The 22,933-nt window shown below is 44.9% G+C and overlaps 1 protein-coding gene across 1 annotated transcript in view; it reads left to right on the plus strand.

Annotated features, from left to right (window-relative positions):
* Positions 1–835: 835 nt before the first annotated feature.
* The window catches only part of SMAD6 (SMAD family member 6), a 43,656-nt gene continuing 21,558 nt past the window's right edge, over positions 836–22,933 (plus strand). The window contains exons 1-3 of the mRNA XM_036736104.1: positions 836–2,684; positions 11,792–11,851; positions 17,006–17,083. Of these exons, the coding sequence (XP_036591999.1) occupies positions 1,865–2,684; positions 11,792–11,851; positions 17,006–17,083 (958 nt within the window). The 5' untranslated portion in view covers positions 836–1,864. The remainder of the gene's footprint in view (positions 2,685–11,791; positions 11,852–17,005; positions 17,084–22,933) is intronic.

Genomic DNA, 22,933 nt, shown 5'->3' on the forward strand with positions numbered 1-22,933 from the left:
GAAAGAAAGACTGGATTCTCCCCCACCCCATCCCATAACTTCAGTCCGGAGCACTCGAGTGCTGTGGTCGCTGGCGGGGTGGGTGGGAAGAGGGCTTACTTTTCATTCGTCCACCCTACAGGGGGAAGACGCGGGGCTCGAGCCTCTAGGGCTTATCCCCAAAAGGTGAGCACAACTTTTGCCCCTCTTCAAACTTCGGCGTCCCCCCCCCCCCACGCCCACTCCCCACCAGCCCGGAATTCCCGGTGCTTCCCAGACTGTCCCACCTGAGTTCCACCACACCCCCAACTCCCGCTCCTCCTCCCTCACGGAGGACACTGGTCGGTTAATCTGCAGATCAAATCTGTACGCGATCGGGAGTTGGGGGCGGGGGGCAGTTTGAGGGAAGCGGAGCGATCCCGGGCATGAGTCTCATCTTTAGTTTCCAGAATCTCCTTCCTAGGACTGAGGATCCGGAGTAAGGGTAATTTGGGGTGTGTGTGTGTGTGCTGGTTTTGCAAATGAGTTAGTGTGTTTACATATGTAACAACTGTTTTTGTAATTGTGCGCCTATTGCCAGTGTATGCACCCATCTGTGCCTGTGCAAGTGTGCGCGAGTGCGTGCACCGCCGGCGCTGTCAGGCCGATGGTTAAGGAGTGGGGGTGGGGGTGGGGAGGGGGGTAGGGGCGAGGGCTCGGGCCCGCCCCGGGAGCCAACCCCTCTGTGCCTCGGTCTTTGCAATGGGACGTGTTCTCCTTTAAGAGTTAAGAAACTTGAAACCTTGTTTGCGCAACAATCGGCGGCGCAGCAGAGAGCCGCCAAAGTGTCTAGACTGGCATATGATGGGAGGCAGCCAATGACTCCGCGGCTCTCCTCCGGGGGCCCTGAGTGTGTGTTTGAGAAGAACAAAAAAGAGAGAGAGAGAAGGGGGGAGAGACAGAGAAAAGCGAAAAGGAAGAAACGCAGAGCGCTGTTTAACCAGACCTCGGAGGGACCACGGGGCGAAGCGGAGTCACTTTTTGGGGGGGTTGCTGCTCCTGCAGCGTCTGTGTGGAGCGCGGAGCGGGCAGCGACCTCTGCCTCGGTGGATTGCATTTTTAATTAAGGATTTCCAGCGGCTCTTTGGGATATTTACAATTTCCACTCATGTGTTGAAACCAGCGTTAAAGGGAAACTCCTCCAAGTGCATCCTAAGTCTGGGACCTGATACGGAGTTGGCCTTTTTCCGCATAAAAATTCAGGGTTTGGGGTTTTGTTTGTGTGCGTTGTCTTTTAACTTTTCTTTATTTTTTTTTTCCTGAAGCGGGGAGGTGAGTGATTCTCCCTCTCAATCTGCCTTTTGGATCTAGCAAATCTCTTGCTTAAAAAAAAGCATTTTGCTTTTTAAAGAGTTTAAATATTTAGTGGTGTGTGTGTATGTGTGTGTGTGCATTTTTTGCTATTGGACCCTCCACACAACTTTTAAAGAATTGGTGGTCGATGCAGGGTATTTTTCACTGGGCATTTCCTGCAGCCCCCTTTAACCGCGGGGGCCCGAGCTTAACAGCGGGAGCGACTTTATAAGCCGGGGTCAATGTAGCGCCCCCCACCCCACTCCCTCGGCCACTTGCTGTTGCTTTCTCTCAAAGTTTTCCTCCCCACTCACCCCTTCCCCACTACCCCTTCCCCACCCATCCCCTGGTCACCCCACCCCGGGAGGGCTCCCTCATGTTGCAGCTCTGTTGCGATCTATCGGCGACAGGCTGTGCAGAGTTTGCACGGCGCAGCACGGCGGAGCTTCATGTGGGACTGCGACCCGTACAGTCACCGCCGCGCTGAGGGTACCGACTCCCAGTAACTGGAGACCTCCTCCTCCCCCCCACCCCTGGCGCCAAAGGATATCGTATGTTCAGGTCCAAACGCTCGGGGCTGGTGCGGCGACTTTGGAGAAGTCGTGTGGTCCCCGACCTGGAGGAAGGAGGCGGCGGCGGCGGCGGAGGAGACGAGGATGGGAGCTCCGGGAGCCGCGCTGAGCCGGCCCCGAGGGGAGGAGAAAGGGGTGGCTGCAGTCGTTCCGAAATCCGCCCGGTAACCTCGCGGCGGCCCCGGGAGGCGGCCGGGCAGCGAGGCGCCCAGGGCGCAGGGAGGCGCCGGCGCGCGGGGGGCCCCCTGAGGCCCATGTCGGAGCCAGGGGCCGGCACTGGGGCCGGGGGCTCCACGTTGGAGGTGGCGGAGCAAGGAGGCCCTGGCTGGCTGCCGGAAAGCGACTGCGAGACCGTGACCTGCTGCCTCTTCTCCGAACGGGACGTGGTTGGCGCGCCCCGAGACACCGGTGACCCACTGGCCGGGGCGCCCCTGGAGCACGGGGCTGGCGGCGGGAGGAGCAGGGAAGCCCGTTCCCGGCTGCTGCTGTTAGAACAGGAACTCAAGACCGTCACCTATTCGCTGCTGAAGCGGCTGAAGGAACGCGCTCTGGACACGCTGCTGGAGGCGGTGGAGTCCCGCGGTGGGGTGCCTGGCGGCTGCGTCCTGGTGCCGCGCACAGACCTCAGGCTGGGCGGCCAGCCCGCCCCGCCCCAGCTACTCCTGGGCAGACTCTTCCGCTGGCCCGACTTGCAGCACGCCGTCGAGCTCAAGCCCCTCTGTGGTTGCCATAGCTTCAGCGCGGTCGACAGCCCCACAGTGTGTTGCAACCCTTACCACTTCAGCAGGCTCTGCGGGCCAGGTGAGAGGAATGGGGGATGGGGGGGGGGTGGAGGAGAGGGCGAGGACGATCCCTTAAGGACTGAAGTTGGGGGCCGGTATGGAAAGGTGCTAGAGAAGGCACGACCTTAGGGGTTTGTTGGGAGAAGTACTGGGAAAACTCATGGGCAACCTGGGGAATCTTTCCATCCCCCTAAGCGACCAGGTGTGTATTTGGTTAACAGGAAGGTCCATGAAAAATGGATCTTTTTAATACAGTTGGGCTTTCATTGATGTTCGCTTGTAAGTGGGCTACTCTGTGTGGTTCGGTATACACTGTATGCATACTTGTGCCCAGCATACCTGAGCTGGAGGTGAGAAGCTTGACGTGAGCTATCTATCTGCAGACCATTCTTGATCTTTATGGCTGTGAGAGAGCAAGATGAGTCGAAATGCACTTTTAAGTCATTTTAGGCCAGGTAGTCAGCCTCACTTTCCAGGAGAATTTCTCCTGGGGAAGTATGGAGGTACTTTGGGAAAAGGGACTGTTTGTCATCTTAATCTCTCCTCTACCCTCATCTTGATGACAGCGATGATGTATGTGAATGTGAATGTGGAAATAGGCAGTGGAAAAACAGGCTAAGAGCGGGGAGAAGGCTATAATGAATGACCAAACAGGAGAATCAGCCCGAGTAATAATAGTTTACTTTTATGTAGTCCAACTATGCTTTCCTCACGCCTGCTTTATGAGGTGGGGAGGATTATTCCCATTTTGCAGATAAGGACACAGGCTGAGGGACCTCATTTGCCCAAGGTCATATACCGTTAAAATAAGCTTTGGAGCTAGGTCTCTTAAAGCTGGTTTTATGGCGAATCTATTGCTCTTTCCACTGCCCAGTCATTGCAGTATAGTTCTGCATTTTCCTCTCTATTTGTCCCTTCCTGTGTTCATACACATGAGAATGGCACCAGATAAGTGTCCTTCCTGTGTCTACACACTTACACAGCTCTCATGTGTGCATTTGTATTCTGTAACATTCTTCTTTCTACAATTATCAAAAAGACATTCAAGAAGTGTCCCAGTGTGCCTGTTTATAGGGAGTAGTACACACCTTGGCCCAGTATCCTTACTTTCACAACTTTTACTTAAAAATGAAAGACTACTTTTTCCAACTCTTACCCTCTGGCCTATGGTTCTTGGCTGGGGAATCTGGATGTATCTGAGATGGAGAGCTGAGTATTTTGTTAAACTTTTGACTCTTCTCTCCTCTCCTCTCCTCTGTCTCTCTCTGTCTCTCTCTCTCCCCCCACTACCCCTCTGTCTCCCCCCACCCCCAGCCATTTCCCTCTGCCCCTATTCCTTTTCTTTATCTCCTTCAAGCAGGCTTTCTAGAAAGGATGGGATGGTTTAACCCAAGATTTTTCTCTGCTTTCCTATCACTGGCTATAGTAACCTGTGCTTGTCTTCTTTCTCCCTACCCGCACCCAAACATTTTTCTTGTGTTTTGCGATTAATAATTAGATCATATTGGTCCACAGCTGAGTTAGATGATGAGGACTGAGGTAGAAAGCCAGCCTATGTGCTTATCATTTTATCTTCTACTCTCCATACTGCCCGTCATTGACTAAGTAAATTCACAGATTTTTTAAGAGTTGAATTGTTTTTTTTTTTTCTTTCCCTTCATTGGTGGTGGTCAGTAGGGCAGACCTTTTCATGGTCTTTGGTTTGGAACTGCCAAAAATGGGAACCCTCCCACCATTGCATCCACATCTTTAAAGATCCTTTTTCCAGCTCTCAAAATCGTTGAGCAAGATAATTTAGTTTGATAACGTCATATTACCGATGAGGGAATTGGGGACCCAAGAGTTTAAATGATTCGATTAGTCATATACTTAGAGTTACACATCTAAAATCAGAGTCCAGGTCTCTTGTCTCCTAGTCCAGGGGTCTGGCCCAGCTTCATTCATATGGGGGAAGGCTTTGGCTTTTTAAACCTTCTTATATTTCAGGACACAGGTTTCATTTCAGTGTTTGGGGAAGACTGGTGGATTCAGGGGAGAGCAAGGTTGTCTCTGCAGCACCTTCATATATCTCATTGATGGGTAGTGTGGGAAGTGGTTAGTTCAGCTTTGGCCTGTATAGGGATTGATTCTTCTGGGTGAGGAAGGGGGAGGAAGGAATGTGGGTAAGAGCTGGTGAGTGGCTTTGAACATCCTGCTTTAAATGCTGCTTTTCTTACTGTCTCTGGCTACAGTCACCCCAGGCTTCACTGGATTCTGGATTCTCCAAAACACACACTTTGTTGTTTCTTTGTTGATTGTTGGATTCCAATGCCCCTGACCCACTTTGAACCAACAACTTCCCTTGGAAGTGTGGTTTTTTCCCCCATCTCCACACCCTTTGATTCTTGGTTGCTTCCCCTCCAAGTCTTTGAAGGGGGTGATCCCATCTTTGGCTTCCTGGTTAATGTCCTGTCCCTGACAATTTTCTAGGAGAAGCACAGGATTTTTGAGCCAGAAGAAATCTTAGAGACCATCTAGTCTAAGCCACTTCTTTTTACATATAAAGAAACTGAAGTCTAGAGAAGGGAAGGAAACTGCCCAGAGCCACATGGCTCCTTCCTACTGACATGGGCTTCTAGGAGCCTGCTCTCTTTTCCAGTCACTTGGGCCCAGGAAATCTCTAAATTTGCCTTTATCCAGAGCTGACACCTTGGCAGATTTTTCCTCTTTCTCTACATCAAGTCATAGTAATAAAAACCTATTCATTTAGCACCTCCTATGTGTAAGTCACTGTTCTTTGAGGGATATAAAGAAGTATAAGCCAAAGTTCCTATTTTCAAGGACCTTACAGTGAAGAGTTGGGGAGAGAGGATATATGTGAAAGACCTAAATGAAGATGAATTTTAATAAGGTGAGATACTATGTGAAAAGTGCAAAGTGAGGAATCCAAACTTTCAGGATGATGGAGTAGAAGTTAAGAGGTAGGTGGAGATAACTCTAGGGTTGGAGTGGTCTGAGAAGGCTTCTTGGAGGAGGTAGGACTTAGCCTGGCCTCCAAGGAGGAGGTATTCCAAATGAAGCTTGTAATCTAGTAAAGGTATAGTGGTTGGAGTCTTCAGGGTATAATACTGATAATGTAAATTATGATGGCAGTTGGCATTTAAGGTTTGCAAAGCACTTTTCTGGTAGCTTTTGATCCTCATAACAACCTAGGGAAGTGTGGGTACTACTTTTATTCCCATTTTACAAATGAGGAAACTGAGGCAGAGATTAAGTGACTTGTCTAGAGTCACACACCTAGCCGATGTCTGAGGTTGAATTTGAACTTGGGTATTTCTGACCCCAAATTCTTTGTTCTAACTGGGCTACCTAGTCCAGTATGTTCCCGATATTGAGGGATTATAAAGTCTGGTTGGCATGGAATATGATTGTGATAGTGGATCGTACTTCCCTCTCTTCTAAAAATGACCAGATCTTGGATTGTTTGGTTTTGATGGTATTTTTGGAAGGGGGATGTTGAGGAAAGGATAGAGAGAGGAGAGAAGGATATAGTGGTGCTTGGGGCTGAGAATGGAGTGTTAGAAATTGATCTTATGGGTTTTGGCTCTTGTTTGCCTGCAGGAGGTGCTGTTACAGCTTACTGCAGTGCTCCTTACCAACCCTGCCACCTCTAGACCAGCATGGTGGTCCTGAGGCCCCATTCCACTAGTCATTAAGATAGCTTGGAGCACTGGTGGTGCCAAAGATTCACAGTTATTTAGTGCTTTATGACTTAAAAAGTAAAGCCCTGAGGGATGGATAGGTGGACAGATAACCCAGAGTCACATCCCCCCCCAGTGACACAGAGGAATGGAAATTTATGGATGAGGACTTGGGTCTGTTTAGCTTCCCTTGCCTTACTAATGGTTTTGGGGCCAGAGGGTAAGAAGTGGATGACCCTCCCCTTCCCACCTCCCACCCTATCCCAGTACTGCCAGTCTAGGTACCACAGCTGCAACAGGCATGTGGCTGGCACTTAGAACCCCTCCTTATCCCGTGTCACTGAGGGAGGAACAAGAAGCAGTGACGGAGGGGGAGGCCTCTGCCCATGTTGGACGATGATAAGAGGATCTACGGGGCTATGTATGGTCTGGTATGGGCAGTCAGAAAATTATACACGGTGATACACAGTATGCTCTTACAAATAGATATTAATATGTGGACGTGTACACATTGGGACATGGCAGGAAAATGTAATAGACACAAATAGAGTTTCAAGGGACAATCCACCCAGAATGGCATGCATAGCCAGTGTCACGTAAGATGCCACAAAGATACATTTGCATGTATAATCACTGGGATGGTGGTGGTAATAACCCAGATAGGCAGGTACCACTATATTGTAAAGATGCATGCATATGTACATTCTCAAGAGCATAGATTAATATGCACATGGATACAAGATCAAGGAAACAGAACCACATACAAATAACTGATAAGTCCCCAGATAACAGACTTGTATGACAGTGACACACAGGTCAACATATTAAAGCCCAGAATACATTGATAGCTTCAAATGTGCATAGGCTTGTGCACACATAAGCACAATGAGCATGAAGTCAATGCTACTAGACTTGTCTATATTTCTGGCACACCATCTTTGAACACTTTTATGTTTGGGGTAGCAATAGAAGATTAGCCCCTGGAGTCAGGAAGACCTGAGTTCAAATCCTGCCTCAGACACTTACTAGCTGTGTGACCCTGGGTGAAGTCACTTAACCCTGTTTGCCTCAGTTTCCTCATCTGTGAAATGCTCTGGGGAAAGCAATGGCAAACCATTCCGGAATCTTTGCCAAGAAAAGCCCAAATGGGGCCACAAAGAGTTGGACACAACTGGACAACAAGAAAAGCAATAGATTATCACCTCTACTCCCCACCCCCAATTGCTAGCCTCTTCTTACTTAGGGATGGGATCCCTCCAGATCTGTCTCTGTTTCTCTGTCCCCAGGGAAATGCTTGCTCTCTGCTTGGTGCCTATGTGGACGGAAATTTGAAGGAATACTTTAATCACGGTTCTAACCTGTGTTTAAAACTCCTTTCTACTGAAAGTATCCATTAACTTTGGAATAAATCTCGGGCTCTTTGCTTCACCACTTTTTTTTCTGTAATTATATTCAGTAAATGACTATTATCTAAATTACGCTGGAGAGAGAGAGAGAGACAGACAGAGAGAGGAGAACTTTTAAATGACTTTAGAAGACAGCCTAGAAAAACACAGGTTTCCCAGGCAAAGAATATAGGAATTAAAACAGACTAAAAAGTTTTTTTTTCTTTTATTTGGCCTGGCATTATCCCTTTGAAATGAGATCAATTTCAAGTTGTGCTTAAAAAGCCCTTTTTCCCCCTTCCCCCCTTTCCTAAGGAGGTCCCCTCTGCTATTTAGGTGAAGAAGTGGTGATAATATGCAGTTTGCATATTGCTGGCGCCAGCCGGACTAGCTGTTTATCTGACTGACGGGGGAATCTAGGCAATTAAACTCCTGCCTTTCTTAAAGCTGCAGTGTCTCTTTTCCAACTTGTCTTCCTTTGTTGCTGAGGCACTGGCTTCTCTGGGATAGTGGGGGAAGGTACACTAGCTGGAGGGCTGAAAACTGGCCCCAGGATGGGGTGGGAGTGGAAAAGCCCTGGGCTAGGGGCATGGATCATTTCCTGTGAAAGATGCAGGGCTGGAAAGGCAGAAGAAGACGGCAAGTCCCGAAAACACAGACCACACCAGTAAGTTGAAGGAGTTTTAACTATCTCCTGGCTTACTTGGAAGTCCAGATCCTGAAAGGCGAAAATTCCACCGGGAGCTAACAAAAGTCACATCTGTGATGAATGCTTTCCTTCGAGCTGACTGTAGAGCCCCATAGCTGGAAGAGAATCCTGGATTTTATGCAGATGGATAGCTGTCTGAGTATGCCGGAGGATTGCCTAATTACTCTGCTGCTTGCATTTAGAGAGGCCCTGAGGACTCTGGGAGTTCCCCCTTAAGGTTAAAAGCTTGTGCATTTTTATTCTCCTATAAAAGAAGCCCACAGCAATAGTTGCAGCAGTCCAACTTTTTTAGAAATGTAATAATGGCTGTCCCTCCAGTTCAGAGTCTGCCTCACCCACCCAGTGCCCTACCTTACTGCTCTAACTTACGTCACTCTTTAGCCATCTGAATGTCATCATGGAAAATCAGGTATCCAGTACACCAGAGTGTGGTTTGACAGAATTCTGTTGCTGGTGACCCCTGCAGAGGATGTGAAAATTATCACCCAGTGTTAGCACACACCACCCTGGGCCAGATCTCTCCCTTTCTTTCTTGTTCAGTTAAGGAAGAATAATTCTGACTGATGAGGCCAAAAGGATGTTTGGTTCTTTTTAATCCTCACTGGGAGTCAGGAGATGTCAGTTCCTGTCCCTGGCACTAAATATCTTTTTTTTTTTACTTGTCTAGCACCTGCCCCCCAATTTGTGGCACGTAGTAGGGTGCTTAATAATTGATCAACAGGTTGAGTGACATTGATTTTTTCAGGGGAGCCTCAGTTTTCTGATCTTGAAAATGAATGCATTGAAATAGGTCTTATGGCCCCTGGGGGATTTTTTAGTCTCAACCTTTGTCTAGGTCACTGCAATGCAATCTGTTCCACTCCTTGCCTTTTTATGTGCCCCTAAGAGAACTTGCTGGTTACCCCCACCTCTGCACTTATTAAATGGTTCATTGAGCACTATCTTGGTAAGGTAGATGTGGGACAGAAGTTCCTTCTGGAGTTTTATTGCAAAGGCCTCAGTTACCCATTCACACTTGAAGTTACATAACTTTTCCCTCTCGCTCCACTACCACATCAGAACCACTGTCTGGCATGCATTTAGCTGGGTTTTAATATCACAGGCCAAGCCCAGCTCTAAGGAGCTTGTGTGGTCAGAGCACTGACTCCAAGCAAAGGGGACTCTGAGGGCTCCCATCTTGGCCCTGAGTGTTGAGTTCCCCGGGGAATAGGACTAGCATTTGGAAGGGATGATAGTGGCCTTGGGCAGTGGAGGAAAGTGTGATTTAAAAAGAAGCTATAGAGTGAGTGACTTCTGACTCTAGGCCACACCCATTATTGTCAAGTCTTCTATTTCCAATTCTGTGCCATAGGCATCCAGAGGAAGGTTCAAGTAGCCTCCTTTTTCTGTTCTGTGAAATAGGATGGCTTTAATCCAATGAGGGTTTTTTAATAGCCAAAAACATGAACAAATTCTGAAGTTATAGAACCTGACTGCCGTGACTCTGCCCCATCCTATTTGGTATTTCCTGTGTATCTAAGTACAGCTGTTTTTACCTACAGGTAATTTATTAATTTTCACTCTTTGTCAATCTCCTCCTCTCCCTTCCCCAGGAATCTGTATTTAGAGAATGAATCTTTGAAATGGTCAGAAGAACTTGGAGGTATTGGAATGAGAGGTCTTCTTGCCTAATTCCCGACCTTGCCTATTAAGCAGTTTTTTAGCCTTTTCTCTTAAGGGGGTCTCTTTTAAAATCTTTTTAGTTTCTTGCCTGGCTTTAAAACCAGGTGGTCTACTTGGAAAACTGTTTTAGGTCTTTTTATCCTTTGCCCTTGTTGACAAAGAGCCCCAGCCATCTGTCAACACCAGCCACAAACATTTGTTGTGTGCCTGCTCGCTGTAGGGCACTATTTCGTTAGTACTAGGCATACAGACTCCTTGATTGCAAGCTCTTTATGGGCAGAGACACGAGATCTTAGCCTTTGTGTATCCCTCCTCTTCCCCCAAGGCCCCCTCAACTTGCTATACAGTACCTTGCTTATTTATAATAGTGATTCAGTAATTGTCTATTGAAGGAATAAATGAATGAATAAATCACGATGCCTAGCCTGGAGGGTGCTTAGTGTTTCCCATCTTGGTGTACTACCCGAGAGAGATGCAGGCAGGGTGGAATAACCTGAACTAGATTTGGAGTCGGACAATCTCCGGGTCTACTACTTCTTGTGTGACTTTGGAGAAATCACTTACTTCATCTTTCTGGATTTTGGTTTCTTCCTCACTTAAAACAGGCATTGGACTAGATGATTTTCTCTACACCTTGATCTACCTTCCTCAATGCTTTCTTGAAACAGGTAGAGAATTCTTAGAGATACCCCACTTGAGAAAACTCCCCTGAATTTCAGAATCGAGGTTATAAAGAGGGGAAACTTAATTTAATGTAGGGAGCAAAACAACTGCTGCTACTACTACTAATTGTGCCTATTATAATTATGAAAAATACTTATTACCCCTTGGGTCATTACTGATACTCGGGCTAATAATAGTTATTACTGGGTTATTACCACTGAGGTTTTGTTTGAGTTAGGGAGTTGATGGCGTTTAGTTTCATTTACCCCAAATGAAGGGTCATTTCATTCATGCAAATTGTTACTTACTTTAGCAAATTGTTACTTCCCGTAAAACAAGAGCCCAAGGAATTCTTCTGAAGGCAAAGTATATGTTTTTAAAGGGGAGTATTTTAAGCAAATGAATGGAAACAAAAAAAAAACCCATAGAAAATAAAGAGATAGAGATTTTTTTTGGAGCAGGAAGAGAATTGTAGAAATCTACTTCCCTGCCCCCCCCCCCCGCCCCCACCACCCCCGCCATTTTTCCCCCTCAAACGGGGAAACAGTAGAGAGATTTCACTTGTATGAAGTCACACATCTTGTTAATGGAAGAGCTGGGACTAGGGTCTCCTGAGTTTTGCTCTTGGGCTCTTGCCACTCTTCCATGTAAAGGGATGAGCCAGTTAAGAATAAAGTTGGTTTGGTGTTTTTTTTTTTCCAATTCTTCACCCAACAGTATTCAATCATAGTCAGCATTATGGCTCTGTTGTATCTCTTGTCATAATATATAATGTTTGCCAAAAGAATAATTCACTTTGATGTATGGACAGCAGAGCACAATAAGGGCTTCCTGGTGTTCCAGGGTAAGTTGCTGACCCCATGTAGATCTGGGTCTGATTGTTATGACAGAACTAGAAACCAGTCTTCAGCATCCCATTCCCCTGGACTATTTTTGTATTTCCTACCCAAAGCCAGAGAAACATGAAATCCAAGAGATTGGACTTCCACTATGCCCAACCCTAACAGTGATCTGTCTTGTTTTCCAGAATCTCCACCACCCCCCTATTCTCGGCTGTCTCCTCCCCACGATGAACGAAAGCCCCTGGGTAAGTCTGCTTTCTCTGTGAACTTTGATGGAAAGTATTTGTTTCAAGATTCTAATTAGAGGTTCTACCTTTGACCTGGACAAGTGGAGCAAATGCAGAGAAGCAACCAACTCACAAATATTGAATTAGGGGCAAGGCCAGGACTAGAACCCAGGTGTCTAAACTAGTCCAGTGTTGCCCATCTGCTTCCTTGATACTCTAATATTAAAAGAGTTGTCAGACTTGCCTTATTCCACCTCCCCACCCTTCCATATTTGCCAGACCACCTAACTAACAAGGCAGTCTTGCTGAAATTCCCACATGCTTTAAACTTGTAAAAACTCCTTCCTCTTGCCCATCTACTGCCCCAACCTGAAGTGTGGACCTACCTTAAATCTGGAAATCCCAGAATGCATTACTAAGCTAGTGGTGGTCAGAAGCTGAGGATCATTGGGATAGGACTTTATTGGAAATGAAGCTTAGTATATACCATAACCCCTATTTATAGGGACCTATATAGCTATCCTGGGGCAGCTAGGTGGCACAGTAGATAGAGTGCTGGGTTTGGAGTCAGGAAGATCTGAGTTCAAATCCAGCCTCAGAAACTTACTATCTGTGTGCCTTAGGCAACATTTAACCTCTCTTTGCCTATGGATCACTACTGTGTCAAAAAATGTTGAGTCTCTTGGAGAAGGAAATGGCAAACCACTCCAATATCTTTACCAAGAAAATGTTGTGGACAGAGGTCCACAGGGTCACAAAGAGTCAGACATGACTGAAGTGAATAAACAACAATAAATGTAGATATAAATATAGGGGGGCAGATTGACAGTGAAATTGATTATTATTTAAATATAAAACTGTCAACTGAGTCTCCATGCTGTTAGGTGTTTGAATCTTAATCTTTCTCTATATTTCTCCCCCCTCCCTTGGTTCTCATGTAAATAAAGTTTTAACTTGCAGCAAATAGCCCCCCTTCCACCCAAAAAGACTAGAGCAAATGCAGGCTGCTGGTTTTTGTCCTTTTAAAGAAGTCCTGGAGGGGAAAATAAAACAACTAAATTATCTCACTACCTTATAACCTCTAAAGTGGGATATTTCCCTGGAATTCCTTTGCTCATCATTAACCTTTGTGTGACCTTTAAACATCGGACTGTCATAGATAAATGTATTTCAACTTATCCATCCATGTGGGGGTAGGCTTATTTCTGCCTTTTCTTCCCATCTTGTGTACTTGTACTTATGCTCCTGAGTTCATATTTATACTAAATATGTAGGGCATTAAATCTTTGTTGAAAGAGGTTGTTTATTCCCTTTGATTTATGCCAAGAATTTCACCTGAGCGGAAACAGCTTTGGAACATCTGGAAAAGAATGCTGATTGGTAAATAAAATTACTGGCTTAGACTCTATGAATGTACACATAAGCAGACCGATACATTGCTAGACATTGGCATATGCATATTTGTCATGAGAGAGAAAGAAATACATTGTAAAAAAAAACAAACAAAACCTTAGCATGGGGCATGGTTGGCCCAACAAGTTAAGATTTTGACTGTTCAGTGGGTTTGTGAAATAAAGCAGTGTGGATTTGGTCTCTTATTTAATAAGAGTAAGAACCTTATTAATTAGTGATGGAGTAGAGAACCCTGGGACAGAATCAGGGGAACTATGGGTATTCTGGTGTAGGGGTGGGTGGATTGGTACCCTAGTGGCTGATGTGAGTTACTTCACCTTCCTGAGTACCAACAGAGCAGCTTTGTGGGCTTCCCTCAAGGGACCAGAACTTATCAAGTGAGACATGGTTTAAAAAAAAAAAAGGAAGGCACTAATGACATACATTCTAATGAGCACTTGAGAAGTGCACCTTTTTTTTTTAAATACTCCTTCCCATTCCTGTTTTAGTGATATGTGACAAAGTTTGACCTCTCCAGAGCATAGCCTAGTGGAGAAGATGTTATAAATGTACTAAAGTGAATATGAGAATAGTGCTTATTCCAAAAAGACAAATATGCACACAACTCTGGAATGTGCTTAGAAACCATCCACCCTCCTCATTTGACAGAAGAAGAAACTGAGGTCCAGACTGGGAAAGTGATTTGCTTAAGGTCATAGAGTTCACTCTGGAATCTTAGAAGCAAGAGAAGGAACATAGAGACATATCTTGTATTTTCTGATGTTCACCCTCTGTGGTAGAGGTTCTTGTGAGCACCAAATAGGCCCCCAAAGCCAGAAGGATCTGGCCTGACTCAGGCTCACAGAAGGAACGGGCAAATATGGACATTCCCCACCTCGAGCAGGCCATGTCCTATCCCTGGAGCTAGGCCTGGAGCTGACTCCCTGTCCTTCCTCTTCCTCTCATCCCATTCTCAAAATAATTACTTTCTAACTTAATACAGTGATGCCAGTGACTAAGGAGAATACAAGACTGGTATAATAAAATGATTTTGGATAAAATGGATTTGGGGTCAGAAATTTGGATAAAACGGATTTGGGGTCAGAAAGACCTTGTCTGGGCTTACAACCTACCTTTACTAACTTACTGGCAAGTGACTTGACCTCCTTACTCGTAAACTATGGGAGTTGGTCCAGATAATTTCTAAAGTCCATTCTAGCTCTAGGTCTTGTGATATGCTCTGACTCCATAAAAGAAAAAAATAAAGACATGTTATATATTGAATGTCTGTATTGTCCCCACACTCAAAGCTTCTTTCTGTTTTTCCCATGGTGTATACAAATTTTAATAAGCTAAAAAAACAGAGCAAACAAAATAAAAATGTGGCCCTCTAAAGGATGCCATGCTGAGAATTTCAGCCCTCACCAAGTACGCACAACCCAAAGTCTTTGAACATATCCCAAAGTCTTGTTGGATGGCCATGGAAAATGTTGGCTTTTGGGAAAAGGTCCTAGGACTGCTATGTATTTAGGCCCCTAGTAATGAAAGCAATTGAGTAATGAGGTCATGACCAGATAATGGATGCCTCTGAAAAATGACAATCCACCATCATTATTGAAATTTGGTGTAGTCACAGTGTGTGTACCCAGAAATTAGTAAAAAAGAAAATCCCCTTCTAAAATAGTGGCAATATCCTCTGTGATGTTGGCTCATTGGAAAGAAAGTAACTGTGGGGTGGGGGCTCCTCCCCCTCTTTTCGTCTCTTTTTTTCCTCCCTCTCCCCCTCCCCCTGTCTGTCTCTCTCTCCCCATGGGATTTAGTGACTTGCCCAGGGTCACACAAATAGTGTCAGGTGTCCGGGGTTGGATTTGAACTCGAGTCCTCTTGACTCCAGGGCTGGTGTTCCAGTCCACTGCACCAGCCTAGCTGCCCAGGGGGGTTGATAAACCCTCTGGTCTTAGGGAAATTACTGTGAAGCCATGGGATTGTAGGACCTAGATTCAAATCTTGGTTCTTCCACTTCACTTCCTGTGGGACCTTGGGCAAGTCACCTCCCTTGAATCTCACTTTCATCATCTGTGAAATGACAGGCTTGGGCAAGATGATGTGTGGTCCTTCCAGCTCTGTATCTATGACCATAAGTAAGCTTCAGCCTACAGTGTGGGCCCATGTGCTGGAAAGGCGACATCCTGTTGAACACTGGTTTTGCAGGACCAAGGTTCATATCCCAGCTCTACTTCTTTATAAGCAGCACAGCCCTGGGTGAGTCACTTCATTTATCTTGGTCTCAGTTTCCTTATCTGTAAAATAAGACAACTGGACCTCATGATCGAAGATCTCTTCTACCTCTGGCTCTCATGATATAGTCTTTCTTAGGATCTTCCTATGTGTCCCCAGTTTTAATTTCCCACCCCTTCCCAGTTAAGATGTTTTTAACAGCTAGAAAGTTTTTAGTCCTTTGGTAAACATCTTAGAAAATTTTTTTTTCTTTTTAAACCACATTATTATTATTTTTTGTAAACCAAAGAAAGCCAGTTCATTTCTGAGACACTACGATCACATGTGGACAAAGAGATAAAACATAAAACTGAACATCATCAGCATCTGGCAAATGGGACTGGGGGAGGACAGATTGGTTAATATTTCATCTTCTTGTTCACCCCCATTCTCACCCCCACCCCTAGGGCATTTGGTAAAAGGAAAAAATGCAAATAACACCAAAGGAATTTCAACTAGCTCGTGCCTATACTAGGCAACTCTGTTGCAAGACTAGACAATGTGGCCTAAAACCGTAATAATGTCTTTTTGAGAAGGTTAAGGCTTGCCATCTGGGGATACAAGGCATCCTTGATTGAGTGCAAAAGACAGCAGTTATGCCGGTAGTATTATTGAAGGAAATCCTTGAGGATAAGGCTTTTCTGACAGGCCCTGGTACTCTGCATTGGGTAAGGAGGACAACACCCCAGTTGGTAGCAAAGGCCATCATGATCCAGGAAAATTTTTCCAAGTGAGCTTACCCTGAAATGAATCTATTTGTTAAGTAAACAGAGACTGTTCAAGAAGCAGAGACTCAAAGCAAAGAATTTCCCTTCCAAGCCTAATTATGCTGCAGATAGGGGGAAAAAAGAATGAACAGCATATGAACTTGTTAAAACAACAGGACTGAGGTTGAAAACTGCTCTGTGGGTCGGTTTGATTAAAAAAAAAAAAGAAAAAAAGTTAATCTGGGAGCAAACACTTGAGCGCTTAATTAGAGGGGTGTAAGCAGGACAGAGTAAGGATGACTGTTAACTTGTTAAAACAAAGTTTCCTCAGCCTCAGCGGGGAGGAAGGAAGGAAGGAAGGAAACAAGAAGAAACAGCTTCAAGAATTTTAATGGTTGTAATTAAGTATAGCAACTATGAATTGTTTAGGGGCTTAATATAACCTTACTCAAGTAAGCACCAAGTTCCTACTTGTTCGATCCCCTGAACTTCATTTATTTCTGTGCTCAAAGCAATTGAAACTTTTTCAGCTTGCAGGGCAGTGAAATAGAATGTCAGCATTTTCCTGAAGAGTTAGGGGGCAGGCTGGCTTCGGCTGGCTCCATCATGGGATGGGGCCGAAGTGTTGTCAGGAAGTTGTTTGGGACACCCTCCCCTTTTTGAGGAGAGACGGAGAGGGAATGGAAGGAGGAGGGTGAGAGAGAGGGAGAGGGAGGAGAGGAGAGGAGAGGAGAATGAAAGTGCTTAGGAGAGAGACACACAAGCCATTGAATTCTTCCTTCTTTTCCTCTTGCAGATTTATCTGATTCCACGTTGTCTTACACTGAAGCAGAGACCATCAATTCCCCAAACATCATGCCTGGTGAATTCTCAGGTTGGAAATTTTCATCATTCACTATTACTTTGGTGTTAAAATACATAGGAGGGGACAGGTGGTGGTAGGTTGGATGGTTTAAAATGTTTTCTTCTCACTTTTCTTCCCTCAATATCCCCCACCCTCTCAAGTGGGAGAATTGCCAAACTTTGAAATTAAATACAGCCAACTCTTTAATTGCTGCAGGTTCTGGGGATGAGGGGAACCCCTAGTGAAATCCACAGATAATTTCAAAAGGAAAGAAACCGTGTGTGTGTGTGTGTGTGTGTGTGTGTGTATGTATGTATGTATGTGTGTTGCAATGTCAGCTTTCTTTCCATGAAGGAGATTCCTGAGATTGTTACATATTTAGACCTGCAGTAATGAGTGGATATAGTCATGAGTACATAATTATATTGGTGTGTATATAGTAGGTTTTTCACAAATTCCAGCCCAACCCTTACTACACACACACACACACACACACACACACACACACACACACCCAGAGACACATATATATTTCTTCATTTTACCTATTACTTCCTTTCCTCCACCATCTTAGAAGAAAAAGGAACACAGAAGCTTTTCTTGATCAATGACCCAATGACTGCCTTCTGTGGTGGAGGGTTTCATGTGCACCAGATATGCCTGCAAAAGTCAGAGGAACGGGCCTTACTCAGGCCCTACAGAGGGAATTCCCAGTGTAGAAGGCCACCATATTAACTAATTTAAGAACTGGGAAATGGGTATTGAGGAGGATCAAAAAAGCATAAGAATAACTCAGGGCATGAGTGAGAAATCCTGAAAATGGCAAGTTGGTTATGTGAATCTCATCGTATTCCACCACAGTGGTATTGAAGGTTTCGTTAAAAATTTCTGTGTCAAGAGAAGTTAGGGCTTGAGGTGAAAGGCTGAACTGTGGGATTAGGATTCTCATGCTAGAGGAGGTGTGTGCATGGGGCAAAAGGGAAAGAGATGTTCTTTAGCTGGGAAAATGATTTGCAATGGCAATTTTGTTTTCAGTGGCAGTGACTCTGCTGATAGGTTTGAAGCCTTGGAGTAGCAAATCCAAAGAACAGAAGTGACAGCAGAAGATGTTAACCCTATGCACACTTCTGTGCTCTGTAGCTTGCTTGGAAGCGATCCCTTGATCCGTTGATACTCTCCCCTCCTCATCCTTTACCTCCTTAAAGGCCAGGTACTCTCCAAAAAAATATAGAACAAAGTCAATTTTTGTTAGACTTTCTAGACCTTCAGGAGCTTAGAGTATTCTCTTGCCCATGAGCCCCTCCCCCTAGAAAATGGACGGGACAACTACAAGATAAACAGGTAGGCCATCTTTTTTTTGGAGGAGGGGGGTCATTTCAGCAAGGCTTGTGAAAGACACTTCTGGCTTAAGGTTTTTATTTGTGAATATTTATAACCAATCCAAGCCTAAAATATATATTTAATTAAATGGAATTGCACTTAATTTTGTTTTAAGGATTTTGTGCTATCCCTCTTCTCTCTGTGTGTCTCACACACACAGACTAATTTAAAATAGTCTCTGGGTTGTTACAAGGGCAACAAAGGTTATAGGATCTTAATTCTAGACCTGGAAGGGACTCTGGACATCATCTTATCCAGTTTCCTCATTTTACTGATCTGGCAACTGAGGCCTAGAAAGATTAAGTCATGTAGCCAACAAGGTGGCACTGACTATATGGCCTCTTACCTCAACCAGCATGTATGTGGCCAGTTAGGGCCATTGTCCCCATGACTAGTTGGACCAGTATTCTTGGAGAAGTAGGTTGTCCTCTGGGATAACAGGTGGCCTTGGAGGCTCATGGAGCGTCAGTCTTGGAAGGGTCGGTTTGTCTTCAAGGTGGTCATTCATTGCTGTGTTGTGTCGCTTAACTCTCCAGGAGCGTGTCAGCTACCAGACACTTGGGCCTCATAGATTGCACATGTGTGTAAACAGCCTCATCATCTTCATCACAGCCCTTTAGCTAATTGTATGTGACAAATGTACAAAGGAAACTACCTAGATGACTAGCTTAGTACATGTAGCATTTTCCCTGTCTCAGAAGTGGCATTGAGTTTCTGGCACTGTCATCCATGATCCTCAGGGATAAAGGAAATAATAATAAATGGCTAGCATTTATATAGTATCTCCTGTGTGCCAGACACTGTGCTAAGCACTTCGCAAATAATATCATTTGATCCTTACAACAACTCTGGGAGGTGGCGTTATCATTATCCCCATTTGACAGTTGAGAAAACTGAGGCAGATGGGTTAAATCAGGTCTTCCTGACTCCAAGCCCAGAACTTGATGCATCATGCCACCAATGCTTGAGGGTTTCCTCGATGGGTTATACTGATGGAGTTGGCACTTAATCACAGAGTAGGCCTCTTCTTGGCACCGTGTCCCAGCTCTGAGTGATGTTGGGTTAGCTGGTGTCTCCCTGGGATCCCAACTAACAGTTGAGAATTCTGCTTTGGCAACTGGATAAAGCAACTTTCTTCATTGGCCTGAAGGGTCGGTTGGACCATCCTTTGCCTTCCCTGGCCAGTGACTTACGTCTCACTCACTGGGCCCAGTTATCAGTCTAGGACTCCCTTTGCATACTTTTAGATGGGCTTAAGGGTTGGTCGACCTTCCCACTGTGCACAAGAGCGCTTCACATTGAGGTTAGTTGCCACTAGTGTTTACCTCGTACAATGAAAAGTCCTGCATCGGTTCCAGAGCTTTCTATTTTTAGCCAGGCTCCAATGTCTGAGCTCAGCTTTCCTGTTGGTGTGGCTAAGGCCCATTTTGGAATTGAGGGAGTATTTAGCCACATCCACAGGTCAAAGGCAGGCAGCACTGACATCCTGTAGGCAAAGGCAGGGGTGTGCACAGCCAAGAGATGCCCTGCAGTGGTGCTCGGTGTGGGGGCTGCTTCTTCTGGGTCCTAAGCAAAATGATAGGGCTATCAAAAAAGTTTGTCTTTGCTGTGTTTTTGATTCTCCCTCTTCCCCTCTCCTTCACCTCCATGCTTCTTTCACTCAATGACCCACATTTAGCACTAGACTGTGGTGTCCCCTCTTTGCTAATAGTCTATGGTACTACCCTCCCACCTTCTACTTTGCTTCTCCCAGGCCTCCTCCCAAACCCAGAAGGCTCTATACTCCAAAATTGTCCCTCTCTTTCCCAAATTCTCACTTTCTTAGTTTATTAGCTAAACTTGGTGGAAAATCCTGCTGTCATCTGATTGGAATAATTTATTCTAAGATGTGAATGATTGATAGGCTTATAGGCATAGATATTTACTCAAAGTCCTAATAAATAAATTATATAATGCCGCATACTTAAAGGAGCTTAGTGTCTAAAGGGAGAGCTCAAATCAGCACATAAATAGCTAAACTAAAGTACTGAAGGGAAAGTGATAAGTGAATAAAGGAAATAGAACAAGGTTTTGACCAGATTCATAGGAGGGAAAGATTGCTTCTGAGGGATGGAGATGGCCAGGAGGAGGAAAAATTTGAGTTGGGCTTTGAAGGGATGGATGGGTAGGATTTCTTCATTCCAGGCAATGGGAATGATGTTTGGGGCATAGAGTCTAATTTGGTTGGAATGTTGGGGAATAAGACTAGAAAGGTAGGTTAGAGTTATGCAGTTGAAAGGAAGAGCTTATTAACTCACAATACGATTTAATTAGTGGAACTTAGGGGTGGGAGAGAGACATTTTTCTGACAGGGTTGGGGGGAGCTTCACATCCTGCCTTGTCATCAGGTACTGCTGCCCAGAAGAATCAGGGTCATTAGCATAGAAGCCTCTGGTCTGAGGTTGCTAACCCCCTTTTCTGAGTCTCCTCATTCCCAGCCCTCCCTATTAGACTGATTGACAGGTTTAATCATTACTCAGGGCCTTCCTCCCCAGGGCCCCAGTTTGTCTGGTTTTGACTGGGGCCTTTAATATTACTTAATGACGGTAGACATAGGACATTCATCACACAAATTCATGGTGGAAATCAATGCTTTCCTATGTCACGGGAGTCTAGGAGAAAGAAATCAAGGACTAAGAACACTTATTTCATTTTGGTTTGGTGTGGGTGTGTGCACTCACACCCAAACTTATTCACATATAACTACTTTGTTTTTATTCACTTTATATTAATGGTACATATAAACACATATATATAATATATATGAACTATATATATATATATAGAATATATACACGTATATAAGTATATGCTTATATCTGTATTGGTTGTTTTCTGTATTAGAAAGTAAGCTTCTTGAGGGCAGTGCATGTTTAGGTCTTCATATTTGTACCCCCATCACCTAGCATAGTGACTAGGCAGATATTGGGCTCTTAATAAATGATAGTTGACTGTTTAATCCTCATTCTGATAGGGGCAGTATTAGAGATATTTGAAGCACCCTCGTTTGGAAGAGGGTAGTCAACCTAATCTAGGTCATATGGTTCAAGTCAACAAATGTTTATTTAGCATCCGAGCTTTGGTTTCAGGATCCATTTACCCTCTCGACAATTATTGAGAACACCCCAAAGAGCTTTTGTTTATTTCAGTTGTATGTTTTATTAGAAATAAAACCATCTCCATATTCTTATGAAAGTCGTTTTGATCTTGACCTTGCAAATCCTATTCTCTCTTAAAGGGAGTGGAATTCTAGGTATAGAGAAAAGGTTGAAAAATAGAATGGTGCCGGATTGTGAAAGGCCTTGAATGCTAAATTTGAATTTTATTTGCTAGATGTGTGGGAGCTATTGAAGAGTTTTGAATCATTGGAATGGCATGATTAGATCTCTCCAAGACTTTTAATTCATCTCTTGGGCCATAACCTCCCAACCTCAATAATGGACTCTATTTGCCTTGCTTCTTCATATTCTCTGTGAACTCCCAGTTCCAAGACTCCCAATCTTGCCCATTGACCACCCCCGCTCTGGCCTACCATCTAGGGATAGTAGTGTCGACCATGGTCTTGACCCTATTGTTGTGTCGCTCAGTTTAACGCAACCCCATAGCTACCCATGAATTCCTAGCCTCTTCACCTCTTGCTTATCGAGCCTTGCCTAATCCCAACTCTGAGTTGTCCCTGCTATCCAACTGCTCTCTTCTTCAAGTGTTATTGAATAGTAATGACTGGGTTAACTACAGATTTATGTTACATGACCTCAATTGAGCTTTCTCTTTACTCTTCCTCTGTCCCATTCTCCACAGCAGGAACTCCAAACTTCTCTCTCCTTAAACCACCTCCTCTCTGATACATGTCAGCAGAATTCCCCCTAGACCGTGCTTCTTAAACTGTGGGTTGTGATCCCATATGGTGTCAGCGCCAAACGGGTTGGGAGTGGAAAAAGTTTAAGAAGCCCTGCCCTGGACGATGGAGAAAATTCCATCTGTTGTAATCTCCTCCTCCTCTTAAAACCTTCCCTAAGTTGTCCTCTGTTCTCTCCTCCTTTGCTCTAGCCTCTAATGAAAAAGTGGTCCTTCTACTTACTGGAGCCAACCCCGTGCTTTTGCTGTCCCTTCCCAGCTGTCCGAAGTATGTCCCCTCAGTCATTCTTTCTTTAATCTCTCCTTGCCCACTGATTTCATCCCAATTACCTGTAAACATGCCCAAATGCCCCAATCCCTTAAAAAAAAACAAACCAGAAAAATACAAAGCCCTTCAGTCAGCTCTGCCTTCCTCTTCTCAGATTATCAATCTATCTTCCTGCCCACCCCCCCTCCCCTTTTTAGAAACTCCTAGATAAGCATTATCTGTACATGCTGTCTCCATTTCCTCAGCTCCCACTCAGGTCTACACCCCTGGAGGCTGAAACCATTGTGACCAACAACTGGGGAGACTGGATTTAGAGTCAGAGGATTTGGATTCAG

This window comes from Trichosurus vulpecula, chromosome 8 (genome assembly GCF_011100635.1).
Source record: "Trichosurus vulpecula isolate mTriVul1 chromosome 8, mTriVul1.pri, whole genome shotgun sequence".
NCBI lineage: Eukaryota > Metazoa > Chordata > Mammalia > Diprotodontia > Phalangeridae > Trichosurus > Trichosurus vulpecula.